Here is a 16,267-nt window from a genome sequence, read left to right as displayed (position 1 = left end):
AAATGTGATGTGTGTCTTTTTCTGGCCACTTGAATAATTCTGCTGTTCACACTGCCCTACATGGATGAGTGGAGAGAGGGAGGAGGGGAAGGGAGGGATGAGGAAGGGGGGTAAGGGTTCGGTAGTACTTTTGGGACTAGCCTCCACCCTCAATGATGGAATTTCCCTAGATTTGTCATCATGCCATTGTTTCAGCTGTGTGTGTGTGGGGGGGTTGGATAGTGCTGTCTGCTGTTGGGAAAGATGAAGGGGGTCAGATTCTTATCCAACAAGAGAACACACAGACCCACACACAGATCCATACATCCTCAGCATCGTCAAACAACAGGTCTTTCCTGCCCTATCTTCCTCCCTCAGTCTATCCTTCTTCCTCCACCTTCTCCCTGCTTGTACTACAGTATCCATCCAGTCTATTAGCTGTTAATGATTAATTATTGTCTCTATCCATTCATATCCCCCCCCTCTCTCTGTCTGTCTCTCTCTCGCTCTGTCTCTCTCTCTCTCTCTCTCTCACTGTCTCTCTGTCCCTCTCTCTCTCACTGTCTCTGTCTCTGTCCCTCTCACTGTCTCTGTCTCTCTCTCTCTCTCCTCTGTCTCTCTCTCTCTGTCTCTCTCAGGAGTTGGATGGCGGGATATATAACCATGTGAAGGACTATCTGATCTCTATCTGTCAGACAGAGCTGGAGGCCTTTCAGGTCATACACAACACCTTCCAGTTCCTACTGGACAAATCCACCCGGGTGAGACAGCTGTGTGGGTGTTTCTGCGTGTGGGTGTTTCTGCGTGTGGGTGTTTCTGCGTGTGGGTGTTTCTGTGTGTGGGTGTAATCCTGTATATCTCTGTCTCTCCCAGGTGGTACAGGAGTTTAACCAGCAGCTCTTCATGCAGGAGAACCCTGTGTTTCATAAAGCACAAGACTTCCAGTTCCAACCCAGCGACTGTGACACGGTGAGACACACACACACACAGTCAGACACACACACACACACACACAGTCAGACAGACACACACACTAACAGGCTTCCTGTATCTGAGATGTCCTTACTCAACCCTCTCCAACCCTTTTCTCTGTTCATATGCTGTGTTCATGCGCTCGCCTCACGGAAACGTTCCAAGTACAGAGCGACTTTCCAAACAGGTTACCGTGACGATCTTCCCATGGGAGTTTCTGAGGAGCACCTGAACACAGCATTACTCTTCACTGTGTTAATAAAAAATACAAATGTTAACCTTTATTTAACCTGGCAAGTCAGTTGAGAACAAATTCTCATTTACAATGACGGCCTACCCCGGCCAAACCCGACGACGCAGGGTCAATTGTGCGCCGCCCTATGGGACTTCCAATCACGGCCGGTTGTGATACAGCCTGGAATCAACCCAGGGTGTCTGTAGTGACGCCTCAAGCACTGAGATTCAGTGCCTTAGACCGCTGCGCCACTCGGGAGCCACCCACAGTTAACACTGAGTACGTTTACATGTACATTAATCATGTGATAATAATCTGATTATGGATTCACTCATGTAAACACCTTACTCTGCTTATCTTAATCGGCGTCAGGTCAAAATCTAAATAAACATAAACCGATTAAAACACCTGGTTTTCTAAACAATCTTTCAAATGATTAGGACATGTAAACACCTTAATGGGCGTTCCAGCAGTGTATGTGATCTGAGCATGTTCCAGCACCAGCCAATTCGAGCCTCCCTCTTTGTGAAGTGAAGTGAGTTAGGAACAACTGAATGTGTTGGTCTTAGAAGTAGTTTTCACATATACACTTGAGATGTCCGAACTCCGAATCAAATATGCTTCCCAAAAATCACTGTGGTAGAATGTTTATATAGATAGGAGATGTTCTGTATTTATCAGAGTGACATCAGGTCTCCTGATCTCAGATGTGTCCATGTAAACAAGATTATTAGGGGAATCATTCTTCATACAAAACATGTGAACATTTTAAACAAACTATTATATTAACCTGACTATCCACAATGATTACATTACTGTGTGCATATAACCGTACTCAATGACTGTAGACAGTCACTAACATCAACAGGTTTAAAGGCACACAAACATATGCAGTACATTCATGTATATGTAATAAGATGTGTTTGTTTAGCATACAGGTATATATTAACCTGACTATCCACAATGATTACATTACTGTGTGCATATAACCGTACTCACTGTCTCTGTGCCTTCACATGTTGAAACAGTCCTTCTGTAAACCTATCTGTTAAGTCTGTAGTCTCTATCTTACTGTCTTTTTGCACTGCACTATAACACCTACAGTCAGTGTTTGACTTGGTCTGAAATGGGTGTCGGTAACACAGGGACTTAGAGAGTTAATATTCTATAAGAGGAACAGGAGCTCTACAATACTGTTCAGTTAATATACTATAAGAAGAACAGGGACTACACAATACTGTTGAGTTAATATACTATAAGAGGAACAGGGACTACACAATACTGTTCAGTTAATATTCTATAAGAGGAACAGGGACTACACAATACTGTTGAGTTAATATACTATAAGAGGAACAGGGACTACACAATACTGTTGAGTTAATATTCTATAAGAGGAACAGGGACTACACAATACTGTTGAGTTAATATACTATAAGAGGAACAGGGACTACACAATACTGTTGAGTTAATATTCTATAAGAGGAACAGGGACTACACAATACTGTTGAGTTAATATTCTATAAGAGGAACAGGGACTACACAATACTGTTGAGTTAATATTCTATAAGAGGAACAGGGACTACACAATACTGTTGAGTTAATATTCTATAAGAGGAACAGGGACTACACAATACTGTTGAGTTAATATTCTATAAGAGGAACAGGGACTACACAATACTGTTGAGTTAATATTCTATAAGAGGAACAGGGACTACACAATACTGTTGAGTTAATATTCTATAAGAGGAACAGGGACTACACAATACTGTTGAGTTAATATACTATAAGAGGAACAGGGACTACACAATACTGTTGAGTTAATATTCTATAAGAGGAACAGGGACTACACAATACTGCTGAGTTAATATTCTATAAGAGGAACAGGGACTACACAATACTGCTGAGTTAATATTCTATAAGAGGAACAGGGACTACACAATACTGTTGAGTTAATATTCTATAAGAGGAACAGGGACTACACAATACTGCTGAGTTAATATTCTATAAGAGGAACAGGGACTACACAATACTGCTGAGTTAATATTCTATAAGAGGAACAGGGACTACACAATACTGTTGAGTTAATATTCTATTAGAGGAACAGGGACTACACAATACTGTTGAGTTAATATTCTATAAGAGGAACAGGAAGTCAAGCAGTAGGACATGAGGTGGTGGTACTCAGCTCCGGTGAGCTCCTTCCCAAGTCAAGCACTGAATACTGTACATACGTGTCTCTCTCTCTCTCTGTCACTACAAATTATTTTCCCTTCATTGTCTTTCTCCTTCAAACCTTTTCAACCTTTGCTAACTCTTTCTCTCCTAACTATTTCCACTAACGTCTACCTGTGTGTGCTTGATCGTGCGCACGTGTGTGTGTGTGTGTCAGACTCTGAGCTCGGTGCAGAAGTTGGTGGACATTGAGCCTTCGCCCATCAGTGTCATGAGGATGACGCTGGCACAGGTAGACCTAACCACTAGTCTCTACCCTCCAACCATCTAGAACCATAACATGATCCTGACACAGGTAGACCTAACCACTAGTCTCTACCCTCCAACCATCTAGAACCATAACATGATCCTGACACAGGTAGACCTAACCACTAGTCTCTACCCTCCAACCATCTAGAACCATAACATGATCCTGACACAGGTAGACCTATCCACTAGTCTCTACCCTCCAACCATCTAGAACCATAACATGATCCTGACACAGGTATACCTAACCACTAGTCTCTACCCTCCAACCATCTAGAACCATAACATGATCCTGACACAGGTAGACCTATCCACTAGTCTCTACCCTCCAACCATCTAGAACCATAACATGATCCTGACACAGGTAGACCTAACCACTAGTCTCTACCCTCCAACCATCTAGAACCATAACACGATCCTGACACAGGTAGACCTAACCACTAGTCTCTACCCTCCAACCATCTAGAACCATAACATGATCCTGACACAGGTAGACCTATCCACTAGTCTCTACCCTCCAACCATCTAGAACCATAACATGATCCTGACACAGGTAGACCTAACCACTAGTCTCTACCCTCCAACCATCTAGAACCATAACACGATCCTGACACAGGTAGACCTAACCACTAGTCTCTACCCTCCAACCATCTAGAACCATAACATGATCCTGACACAGGTAGACCTATCCACTAGTCTCTACCCTCCAACCATCTAGAACCATAACATGATCCTGACACAGGTAGACCTAACCACTAGTCTCTACCCTCCAACCATCTAGAGGCATAACATGATCCTGACATAGGTAGACCTCTGATGACCACTACAACTATAACCACAACCATGGCTGTTCCACTACAACTATAACCACAACCATGGCTGTTCCACTATAACCACAACCATGGCTGTTCCACTATAACCACAACCATGGCTGTTCCACTATAACTATAACCATGGCTGTTCCACTATAACTATAACCAGAACCATGGCTGTTCCACTACAACTATAACCAGAACCATGGCTGTTCCACTACAACTATAACCAGAACCATGGCTGTTCCACTACAACTATAACCACAACCATGGCTGTTCCACTATAACCACAACAATGGCTGTTCCACTACAACTATAACCACAACCATGGCTGTTCCACTACAACTATAACCACAAACATGGCTGTTCCACTACAACTATAACAATGGCTGTTCCACTACAACTATAACCACAACCATGGCTGTTCCACTACAACTATAACCACAAACATGGCTGTTCCACTACAACTATAACAATGGCTGTTCCACTACAACTATAACCACAACCATGGCTGTTCCACTACAACTATAACCACAACCATGGCTGTTCCACTATAACCACAACCATGGCTGTTCCACTACAACTATAACCACAACCATGGCTGTTCCACTACAACTATAACCACAACTATGGATGTTCCACTATAACCACAACCATGGCTGTTCCACTACAACTATAACCACAATCATGGCTGTTCCACTATAACTATAACCATGGCTGTTCCACTACAACTATAACCACAACCATGGCTGTTCCACTATAACTATAACCATGGCTGTTCCACTACAACTATAACCACAACCATGGCTGTTCCACTATAACTATAACCATGGCTGTTCCACTATAACCACAACCATGGCTATTCCACTGCAACTATAACCACAACCATGGCTGTTCCACTATAACCACAACCATGGCTGTTCCACTATAACCACAACCACAACCATGGCTGTTCCACTATAACCACAACGATGGCTGTTCCACTACAACTATAACCACAACTATGGATGTTCCACTATAACCACAACCATGGCTGTTCCACTACAACTATAACCACAACCATGGCTGTTCCACTACAACTATAACCACAACCATGGCTGTTCCACTACAACTATAACCACAACCATGGCTGTTCCACTACAACTATAACCACAACCATGGCTGTTCCACTATAACCACAACCATGGCTGTTCCACTATAACCACAACAATGGCTGTTCCACTACAACTATAACCACAACAATGGCTGTTCCACTACAACTATAACCACAACCATGGCTGTTCCACTACAACTATAACAATGGCTGTTCCACTACAACTATAACCACAACCATGGCTGTTCCACTATAACCACAACATTGGCTGTTCCACTATAACCACAACATGGCTGTTCCACTATAACCACAACCATGGCTGTTCCACTACAACTATAACCACAACCATGGATGTTCCACTATAACCACAACCATGGCTGTTCCACTACAACTATAACCACAACCACAACTATAACCACAACCATGGCTGTTCCACTATAACCACAACAATGGCTGTTCCACTACAACTATAACCACAACCATGGCTGTTCCACTACAACTATAACCACAACCATGGCTGTTCCACTATAACCACAACCATGGTTGTTTACAACTATAACCACAACCACTGTTCCACTACAACTATAACCACAACCATGGCTGTTCCACTACAACTATAACCACAACCATGGCTGTTCCACTATAACCACAACCATGGCTGTTCCACTACAACTATAACCACAACCATGGCTGTTCCACTATAACCACAACCATGGCTGTTCCACTACAACTATAACCACAACCATGGCTGTTCCACTACAACTATAACCACAACCATGGATGTTCCACTATAACCACAACCATGGCTGTTTCAACTATAACCACAATCATGGCTGTTCCACTATAACTATAACCATGGCTGTTCCACTACAACTATAACCACAACCATGGCTGTTCCACTATAACCACAACCATGGCTGTTCCACTACAACTATAACCACAACCATGGCTGTTCCACTATAACCACAACCATGGCTGTTCCACTATAACTATAACCACAACCATGGCTGTTCCACTATAACCACAACCATGGCTGTTCCACTACAACTATAACCACAACCATGGATGTTCCACTATAACCACAACCATGGATGTTCCACTATAACCACAACCATGGCTGTTCCACTACAACTATAACCACAACCATGGCTGTTCCACTACAACTATAACCACAACCATGGCTGTTCCACTACAACTATAACCACAACCATGGCTGTTCCACTATAACCACAACCATGGCTGTTCCACTATAACCACAACCATGGCTGTTCCACCAACTATAACCACAACCATGGCTGTTCCACTACAACTATAACCACAACCATGGCTGTTCCACTACAACTATAACCACAAATGGCTGTTCCACTACAACTATAACCACAACCACCACAACCATGGCTGTTCCCTATAACACAACAAACTATAACCACAACCATGGCTGTTCCACTACTATAACCACAACCATGGCTGTTCCACTATAACCACAACCATGGCTGTTCCACTATAACCACAACCATGGCTGTTCCACTACAACTATAACCACAAACCATAAACCATGGCTGTTCCACTACAACTATAACCACAACCATGGCTGTTTCAACTATAACCACAACCATGGCTGTTCCACTACAACTATAACCACAACCATGGCTGTTCCACTACAACTATAACCACAACCATGGCTGTTCCACTACAACTATAACCCACATGGCTGTTCCACTACAACTATAACCACAACCATGGCTGTTCCACTATAACCACAACCATGGCTGTTCCACTATAACCACAACCACTGTTCCATATAACCACAACCATGGCTGTTCCACTACAACTATAACCACAACCATGGCTGTTCCACTACAACTATTCAACCTGTTCCACTATAACCACAACCATGGCTGTTCCACTATAACCACAACCATGGCTGTTCCACTATAACCACAACCATGGCTGTTCCACATGGCTGTTCCACTATAACCACAACCATGGCTGTTCCACCAACTATAACCACAACCATGGCTGTTCCACTATAACCACAACAATGGCTGTTCCACTACAACTATAACCACAACCATGGCTGTTCCACTATAACTATAACCACTATAACTATAACCATGGCTGTTCCACTATAACCACAACCATGGCTGTTCCACTATAACCACAACCATGGCTGTTCCACTATAACCACAACCATGGCTGTTCCACTCAACTATAACCACAACCATGGCTGTTCCACTACAACTATAACCACAACCATGGCTGTTCCACTATAACTATAACCATGGCTGTTCCACTATAACCACAACCATGGCTGTTCCACTATAACCACAACCATGGCTGTTCCACTACTATAACCACAACCATGGCTGTTTAACCACAACCATGGCTGTTCCACTATAACCACAACAATGGCTGTTCCACTACAACTATAACCACAACCATGGCTGTTCCACTATAACCATAATGGCTGTTCCACTATAACCACTGTTCCACTATAACTATGGCTGTTCCACTATAACCACAACCATGGCTGTTCCACTATAACCACAACAATGCCTGTTCCACTACAACTATAACCACAACCATGGCTGTTCCACTACAACTATAACCACAACCATGGCTGTTCCACTACAACTATAACCATGGCTGTTCCACTGCAACTATAACCACAACCATGGCTGTTCCACTATAACCACAACCATGGCTGTTCCACTATAACCACAACCATGGCTGTTCCACTATAACCACAACCATGGCTGTTCCACTATAACCACAACCATGGCTGTTCCACTATAACCACAACATGGCTGTTCCACTATAACCACAACATGGCTGTTCCACTACAACTATAACCACAACCATGGCTGTTCCACTACAACTATAACCACAACAATGGCTGTTCCACTACAACTATAACCACAACCATGGCTGTTCCACTACAACTATAACAATGGCTGTTCCACTACAACTATAACCACAACCATGGCTGTTCCACTATAACCACAACCATGGCTGTTCCACTATAACCACAACAATGGTTGTTCCACTACAACTATAACCACAACAATGGCTGTTCCACTACAACTATAACCACAACCATGGCTGTTCCACTACAACTATAACAATGGCTGTTCCACTACAACTATAACCACAACCATGGCTGTTCCACTATCACCACAACAATGGCTGTTCCACTATAACCACAACCATGGCTGTTCCACTACAACTATAACCACAACCATGGCTGTTCCACTACAACTATAACCACAACTATGGATGTTCCACTATAACCACAACCATGGCTGTTCCACTACAACTATAACCACAACCATGGCTGTTCCACTACAACTATAACCACAACCATGGCTGTTCCACTACAACTATAACCACAACCATGGCTGTTCCACTATAACCACATCAATGGCTGTTCCACTACAACTATAACCACAACCATGGCTGTTCCACTACAACTATAACCACAACCATGGCTGTTCCACTATAACCACAACCATGGCTGTTCCACTATAACCACAACAATGGCTGTTCCACTACAACTATAACCACAATCATGGCTGTTCCACTATAACTATAACCATGGCTGTTCCACTACAACTATAACCACAACCATGGCTGTTCCACTATAACTATAACCATGGCTGTTCCACTATAACTATAACCACGGCTGTTCCACTATAACCACAACCACGGCTGTTCCACTATAACCACAACCATGGCTGTTCCACTATAACCACAACCATGGTTGTTCCACTACAACTATAACCACAACCATGGTTGTTCCACTACAACTATAACCACAACCATGGCTGTTCCACTACAACTATAACCACAACCATGGCTGTTCCACTATAACCACAACCATGGCTGTTCCACTATAACCACAACCATGGCTGTTCCACTACAACTATAACTGTTCCACAATCAACTATAACTATAACCATGGCTGTTCCACTACAACTATAACCACAACCATGGCTGTTCCACTATAACTATAACATGGCTGTTCCACTATAACTATAACCACGGCTGTTCCACTATAACCACAACCATGGCTGTTCCACTATAACCACAACCATGGCTGTTCCACTATAACCACAACCATGGCTGTTCCACTACAACTATAACCACAACCATGGCTGTTCCACTACAACTATAACCACAACCATGGTTGTTCCACTACAACTATAACCACAACCATGGTTGTTCCACTACAACTATAACCACAACCATGGCTGTTCCACTACAACTATAACCACAACCATGGCTGTTCCACTACAACTATAACCACAACCATGGCTGTTCCACTATAACCACAACCATGGCTGTTCCACTACAACTTCCACAATCATGGCTGTTCCACTACAACTATAACCACAACCATGGCTGTTCCACTTAACCACCATGGCTGTTCCACTACAACTATAACCACAACCATGGCTGTTCCACTATAACTATAACCATGGCTGTTCCACTACAACTATAACCACAACCATGGCTGTTCCACTATAACTATAACCATGGCTGTTCCACTATAACTATAACCACAGCTGTTCCACTATAACCACAACCATGGCTGTTCCACTATAACCACAACAATGCCTGTTCCACTACAACTATAACCACAACCATGGCTGACCCACTACAACTATAACCACAACCATGGCTGTTCCACTACAACTATAACCACAACCATGGCTGTTCCACTACAACTATAACCATGGCTGTTCCACTACAACTATAACCACAACCATGGCTGTTCCACTATAACCACAACCATGGCTGTTCCACTAACCACAACCATGGCTGTTCCACTATAACCACAACCATGGCTGTTCCACTATAACCACAACAATGGCTGTTCCACTACAACTATAACCACAACCATGCTGTTCCACTACAACTATAACCACAACCATGGCTGTTCCACTACAACTATAACCACAACCATGGCTGTTCCACTCAACCACAACAATGGCTGTTCCACTATAACCACAACAACTATAACCACAACCATGGCTGTCCCTCTATAACCACAACATGGCTGTTCCACTATAACCACAACCATGGCTGTTCCACTACAACTATAACCACAACCATGGCTGTTCCACTACAACTATAACCACAACCATGGCTGTTCCACTACAACTATAACCACAACCATGGCTGTTCCACTATAACCACAACAATGGCTCTTCCACTACAACTATAACCACAACCATGGCTGTTCCACTATAACTATAACCACAATCATGGCTGTTCCACTATAACTATAACCATGGCTGTTCCACTACAACTATAACCACAACCATGGCTGTTCCACTATAACTATAACCATGGCTGTTCCACTATAACTATAACCACGGCTGTTCCACTATAACCACAACCATGGCTGTTCAACTATAACCACAACCATGGCTGTTCCACTATAACCACAACCATGGTTGTTCCACTACAACTATAACCACAACCATGGTTGTTCCACTACAACTATAACCACAACCATGGCTGTTCCACTACAACTATAACCACAACCATGGCTGTTCCACTATAACCACAACAATGGCTGTTCCACTACAACTATAACCACAATCATGGCTGTTCCACTATAACTATAACCACGGCTGTTCCACTATAACTATAACCACGGCTGTTCCACTATAACCACAACCATGGCTGTTCCTCTATAACCACAACCATGGCTGTTCCACTACAATAACCACAACCATGGCTGTTCCACTACAACTATAACCACAACCATGGCTGTTCCACTATAACCACAACCATGGCTGTTCCACCAACTATAACCACAACTATAACCACAACCATGGCTGTTCCACTGCAACTATAACCACAACCATGGCTGTTCCACTACAACTATAACCACAACCATGGCTGTTCCACTATAACCCACAACCATGGCTGTTCCACTATAACCACAACAATGGCTGTTCCACTACAACTACAACCACAACCATGGCTGTTCCACTACAACTATAACCACAACCATGGCTGTTCCACTACAACTATAACAATGGCTGTTCCACTACAACTATAACCACAACCATGGCTGTTCCACTATAACCACAACCATGGCTGTTCCACTATAACCACAACCATGGCTGTTCCACTACAACTATAACCACAACCATGGCTGTTCCACTATAACCAAAACCATTGCTTTTCCACTATAACCACAACCATGGCTGTTCCACTACAACTATAACCACAACCATGGCTGTTCCACTACAACTATAACCACAACCATGGCTGTTCCACTACAACTATAACCACAACCATGGCTGTTCCACTATAACCACCATGGCTGTTCCACTACAACTATAACCACAACCATGGCTGTTCCACTACAACTATAACCACAACCATGGCTGTTCCACTATAACCACCATGGCTGTTCCACTACAACTATAACCACAACCATGGCTGTTCCACTATAACCACAACCATGGCTGTTCCACTATAACTATAACCATGGCTGTTCCACTATAACTATAACCATGGCTGTTCCACTATAACCACAACCATGGCTGTTCCACTATAACCACAACCATGGCTGTTCCACTATAACCACAACCTTGGCTGTTCCACTATAACCACAACCATGGCTGTTCCACTACAACTATAACCACAACCATGGCTGTTCCACTACAACTATAACCACAACTATGGATGTTCCACTATAACCACAACCATGGCTGTTCCACTACAACTATAACCACAACCATGGCTGTTCCACTGCAACTATAACCACAACCATGGCTGTTCCACTACAACCACAACAATGGCTGTTCCACTACAACTATAACCACAACCATGGCTCTTCCACTATGGCTGTTCCACTATAACCACAACCATGGCTGTTCCACTACAACTATAACCACAACCATGGCTGTTCCACTACAACTATAACCACAACCATGGCTGTTCCACTACAACTATAACCACAACCATGGCTGTTCCACTATAACCACAACATGGCTGTTCCACTACAACTATAACCACAACCATGGCTGTTCCACTACAACTATAACCACAACCATGGCTGTTCCACTATAACAACCATGGCTGTTCCACTACAACTATAACCACAACCATGGCTGTTCCACTATAACCACAACCATGGCTGTTCCACTACAACTATAACCACAACCATGGCTGTTCCACTACAACTATAACCACAACCATGGCTGTTCCACTACAACTATAACCACAACCATGGCTGTTCCACTATAACCACAACAATAACTATAACCACAACCATGGCTGTTCCACTATAACTATAACCACAACCATGGCTGTTCCACTATAACTATAACCATGGCTGTTCCACTACAACTATAACCACAACCATGGCTGTTCCACTATAACTATAACCATGGCTGTTCCACTATAACTATAACCACGGCTGTTCCACTATAACCACAACCATGGCTGTTCAACTATAACCACAACCATGGCTGTTCCACTATAACCACAACCATGGCTGTTCCACTACAACTATAACCACAACCATGGTTGTTCCACTACAACTATAACCACAACCATGGCTGTTCCACTACAACTATAACCACAACCATGGCTGTTCCACTATAACCACAACAATGGCTGTTCCACTACAACTATAACCACAATCATGGCTGTTCCACTATAACTATAACCACGGCTGTTCCACTATAACTATAACCACGGCTGTTCCACTATAACCACAACCATGGCTGTTCCACTACAACTATAACCACAACCATGGCTGTTCCACTATAACCACAACCATGGCTGTTCCACTACAACTATAACCACAACCATGGCTGTTCCACTATAACCACAACCATGGCTGTTCCACTACAACTATAACCATGGCTGTTCCACTGCAACTATAACCACAACCATGGCTGTTCCACTGCAACTATAACCACAACCATGGCTGTTCCACTACAACTATAACCACAACCATGGCTGTTCCACTATAACCACAACCATGGCTGTTCCACCAACTATAACCACAACCATGGCTGTTCCACTACAACTATAACCACAACCATGGCTGTTCCACTACAACTATAACCACAACCATGGCTGTTCCACTACAACTATAACAACCATGGCTGTTCTACAACTATAACCACAACCATGGCTGTTCCCTATAACCACAACCATGGCTGTTCCACTATAACCACAACCATGGCTGTTCCACTACAACTATAACCACAACCATGGCTGTTCCACTACAACTATAACCAAAACCATTGCTTTTCCACTATAACCACAACAATGGCTGTTCCACTACAACTATAACCACAACCATGGCTGTTCCACTACAACTATAGCCACAACCATGGCTGTTCCACTACAACTATAACCACAACCATGGCTGTTCCACTATAACCACAACAATGGCTGTTCCACTACAACTATAACCACAACCATGGCTGTTCCACTACACTATAACCACAACCATGGCTGTTCCACTATAACCACAACAACTGTTCCATACAACTATAACCACAACCATGGCTGTTCCACTACAACTATAACCACAACCATGGCTGTTCCACTATAACTATAACCATGGCTGTTCCACTATAACCACAACCATGGCTGTTCCACTATAACCACAACCATGGCTGTTCCACTATAACCACAACCATGGCTGTTCCACTATAACCACAACCATGGCTGTTTCAACTATAACCACAACCATGGCTGTTCCACTACAACTATAACCACAACCATGGCTGTTCCACTACAACTATAACCACAACCATGGCTGTTCCACTATAACCACAACCATGGCTGTTCCACTACAACTATAACCACAACCATGGCTGTTCCACTGCAACTATAACCACAACCATGGCTGTTCCACTACAACCACAACAATGGCTGTTCCACTACAACTATAACCACAACCATGGCTGTCCCTCTATAACCACAACTATGGCTGTTCCACTATAACCACAACCATGGCTGTTCCACTACAACTATAACCACAACCATGGCTGTTCCACTACAACTATAACCACAACCATGGCTGTTCCACTACAACTATAACCACAACCATGGCTGTTCCACTATAACCACAACCATGGCTGTTCCACTACAACTATAACCACAACCATGGCTGTTCCACTACAACTATAACCACAACCATGGCTGTTCCACTATAACTATAACCATGGCTGTTCCCAACTATAACCACAACCATGGCTGTTCCACTATAACTATAACCATGGCTGTTCCACTATAACTATAACCATGGCTGTTCCACTATAACCACAACCATGGCTGTTCTATAACTATAACTACAACCACAACCATAACCACAACCACAACCATGTTCCACTACAACTATAACCACAACCATGGCTGTTCCACTACAACTATAACCACAACCATGGCTGTTCCACTACAACTATAACCACAACCATGGCTGTTCCACTATAACCACAACAATGGCTGTTCCACTACAACTATAACCACAATCATGGCTGTTCCACTATAACTATAACCATGGCTGTTCCACTATAACTATAAACCATGGCTGTTAACCACTGTTCCACTATAACCACAACCATGGCTGTTCCACCATGGCTGTTCCACTACAACTATAACCACAACCATGGCTGTTCCACTACAACTATAACCACAACCATGGCTGTTCCACTATAACCACAACCATGGCTGTTCCACTATAACTATAACCATGGCTGTTCCATGGCTGTTCCACTATAACCACAACCATGGCTGTTCACTACAACTATAACCACAACCATGGCTGTTCCACACAACTATAACCACAACCATGGCTGTTCCACTATAACCACCATGGCTGTTCCACTACAACTATAACCACAACCATGGCTGTTCACACTATAACTATAACCACAACCATGGCTGTTCCACTATAACCACAACCATGGCTGTTAACCACAACCATGGCTGTTCCACTACAACTATAACCACAACTATGGCTGTTCCACAACCATGGCTGTTCCACTATAACCACAAACTACAACTATAACCACAACCATGGCTGTTCCCTATAACTATAACCACAACCACTATAAACCATGGCTGTAACCACAACCATGGCTGTTCCACTACAACTATAACCACAACCATGGCTGTTCCACTACAACTATAACCACAACCATGGCTGTTCCACTATAACCACAACCATGGCTGTTCCACTATAACTATTGGCTGTTTCCACTATAACCACAACCATGGCTGTTCACATGGCTGTTCCATATAACCACAACCATGGCTGTTCCACTACAACTATAACCACAACCATGGCTGTTCCACTACAACTATAACCACAACCATGGCTGTTCCACAACTATGGCTGTTCCACTATAACCACAACCATGGCTGTTCCATAACCACAACCATGCTGCTGTTCATGGCTGTTCCACTACAACTATAACCACAACCATGGCTGTTTCCACTATAACTATAACCACAACCATGGCTGTTCCACACAACCATGGCTATAACCACAACCATGGCTGTTCCACTATAACTATAACCACAACCATGGCTGTTCCACTACAACTATAACCACAACCATGGCTGTTCCACTTAACCACAACCATGGCTGTTCCACTACAACTATAACCACAACCATGGCTGTTCCACCACTATAACCACAACCATGGCTGT

General features: G+C 43.3%; 1 protein-coding gene across 3 annotated transcripts in view; it reads left to right on the top strand.

Annotated features, from left to right (window-relative positions):
* The window catches only part of LOC112237268 (F-BAR and double SH3 domains protein 2-like), a 91,543-nt gene that overhangs the window by 48,547 nt on the left and 26,729 nt on the right, over positions 1-16,267 (top strand). For 2 of the 3 annotated variants that reach the window (XM_042296422.1, XM_042296421.1), the window contains 3 exons: positions 618-740; positions 853-948; positions 3,576-3,650. In XM_042296422.1, coding sequence (XP_042152356.1) covers positions 618-740; positions 853-948; positions 3,576-3,650 — 294 coding nt within the window. The remainder of the gene's footprint in view (positions 1-617; positions 741-852; positions 949-3,575; positions 3,651-16,267) is intronic. The other variant, XM_042296423.1, reaches the window with a different exon arrangement.

This window comes from Oncorhynchus tshawytscha, linkage group LG13 (assembly GCF_018296145.1).
Source record: "Oncorhynchus tshawytscha isolate Ot180627B linkage group LG13, Otsh_v2.0, whole genome shotgun sequence".
NCBI classification, from domain to species: domain Eukaryota; kingdom Metazoa; phylum Chordata; class Actinopteri; order Salmoniformes; family Salmonidae; genus Oncorhynchus; species Oncorhynchus tshawytscha.
Note: the sequence above shows the minus strand (reverse complement) of the source record. Positions and strands in the feature narration are given on the sequence as shown.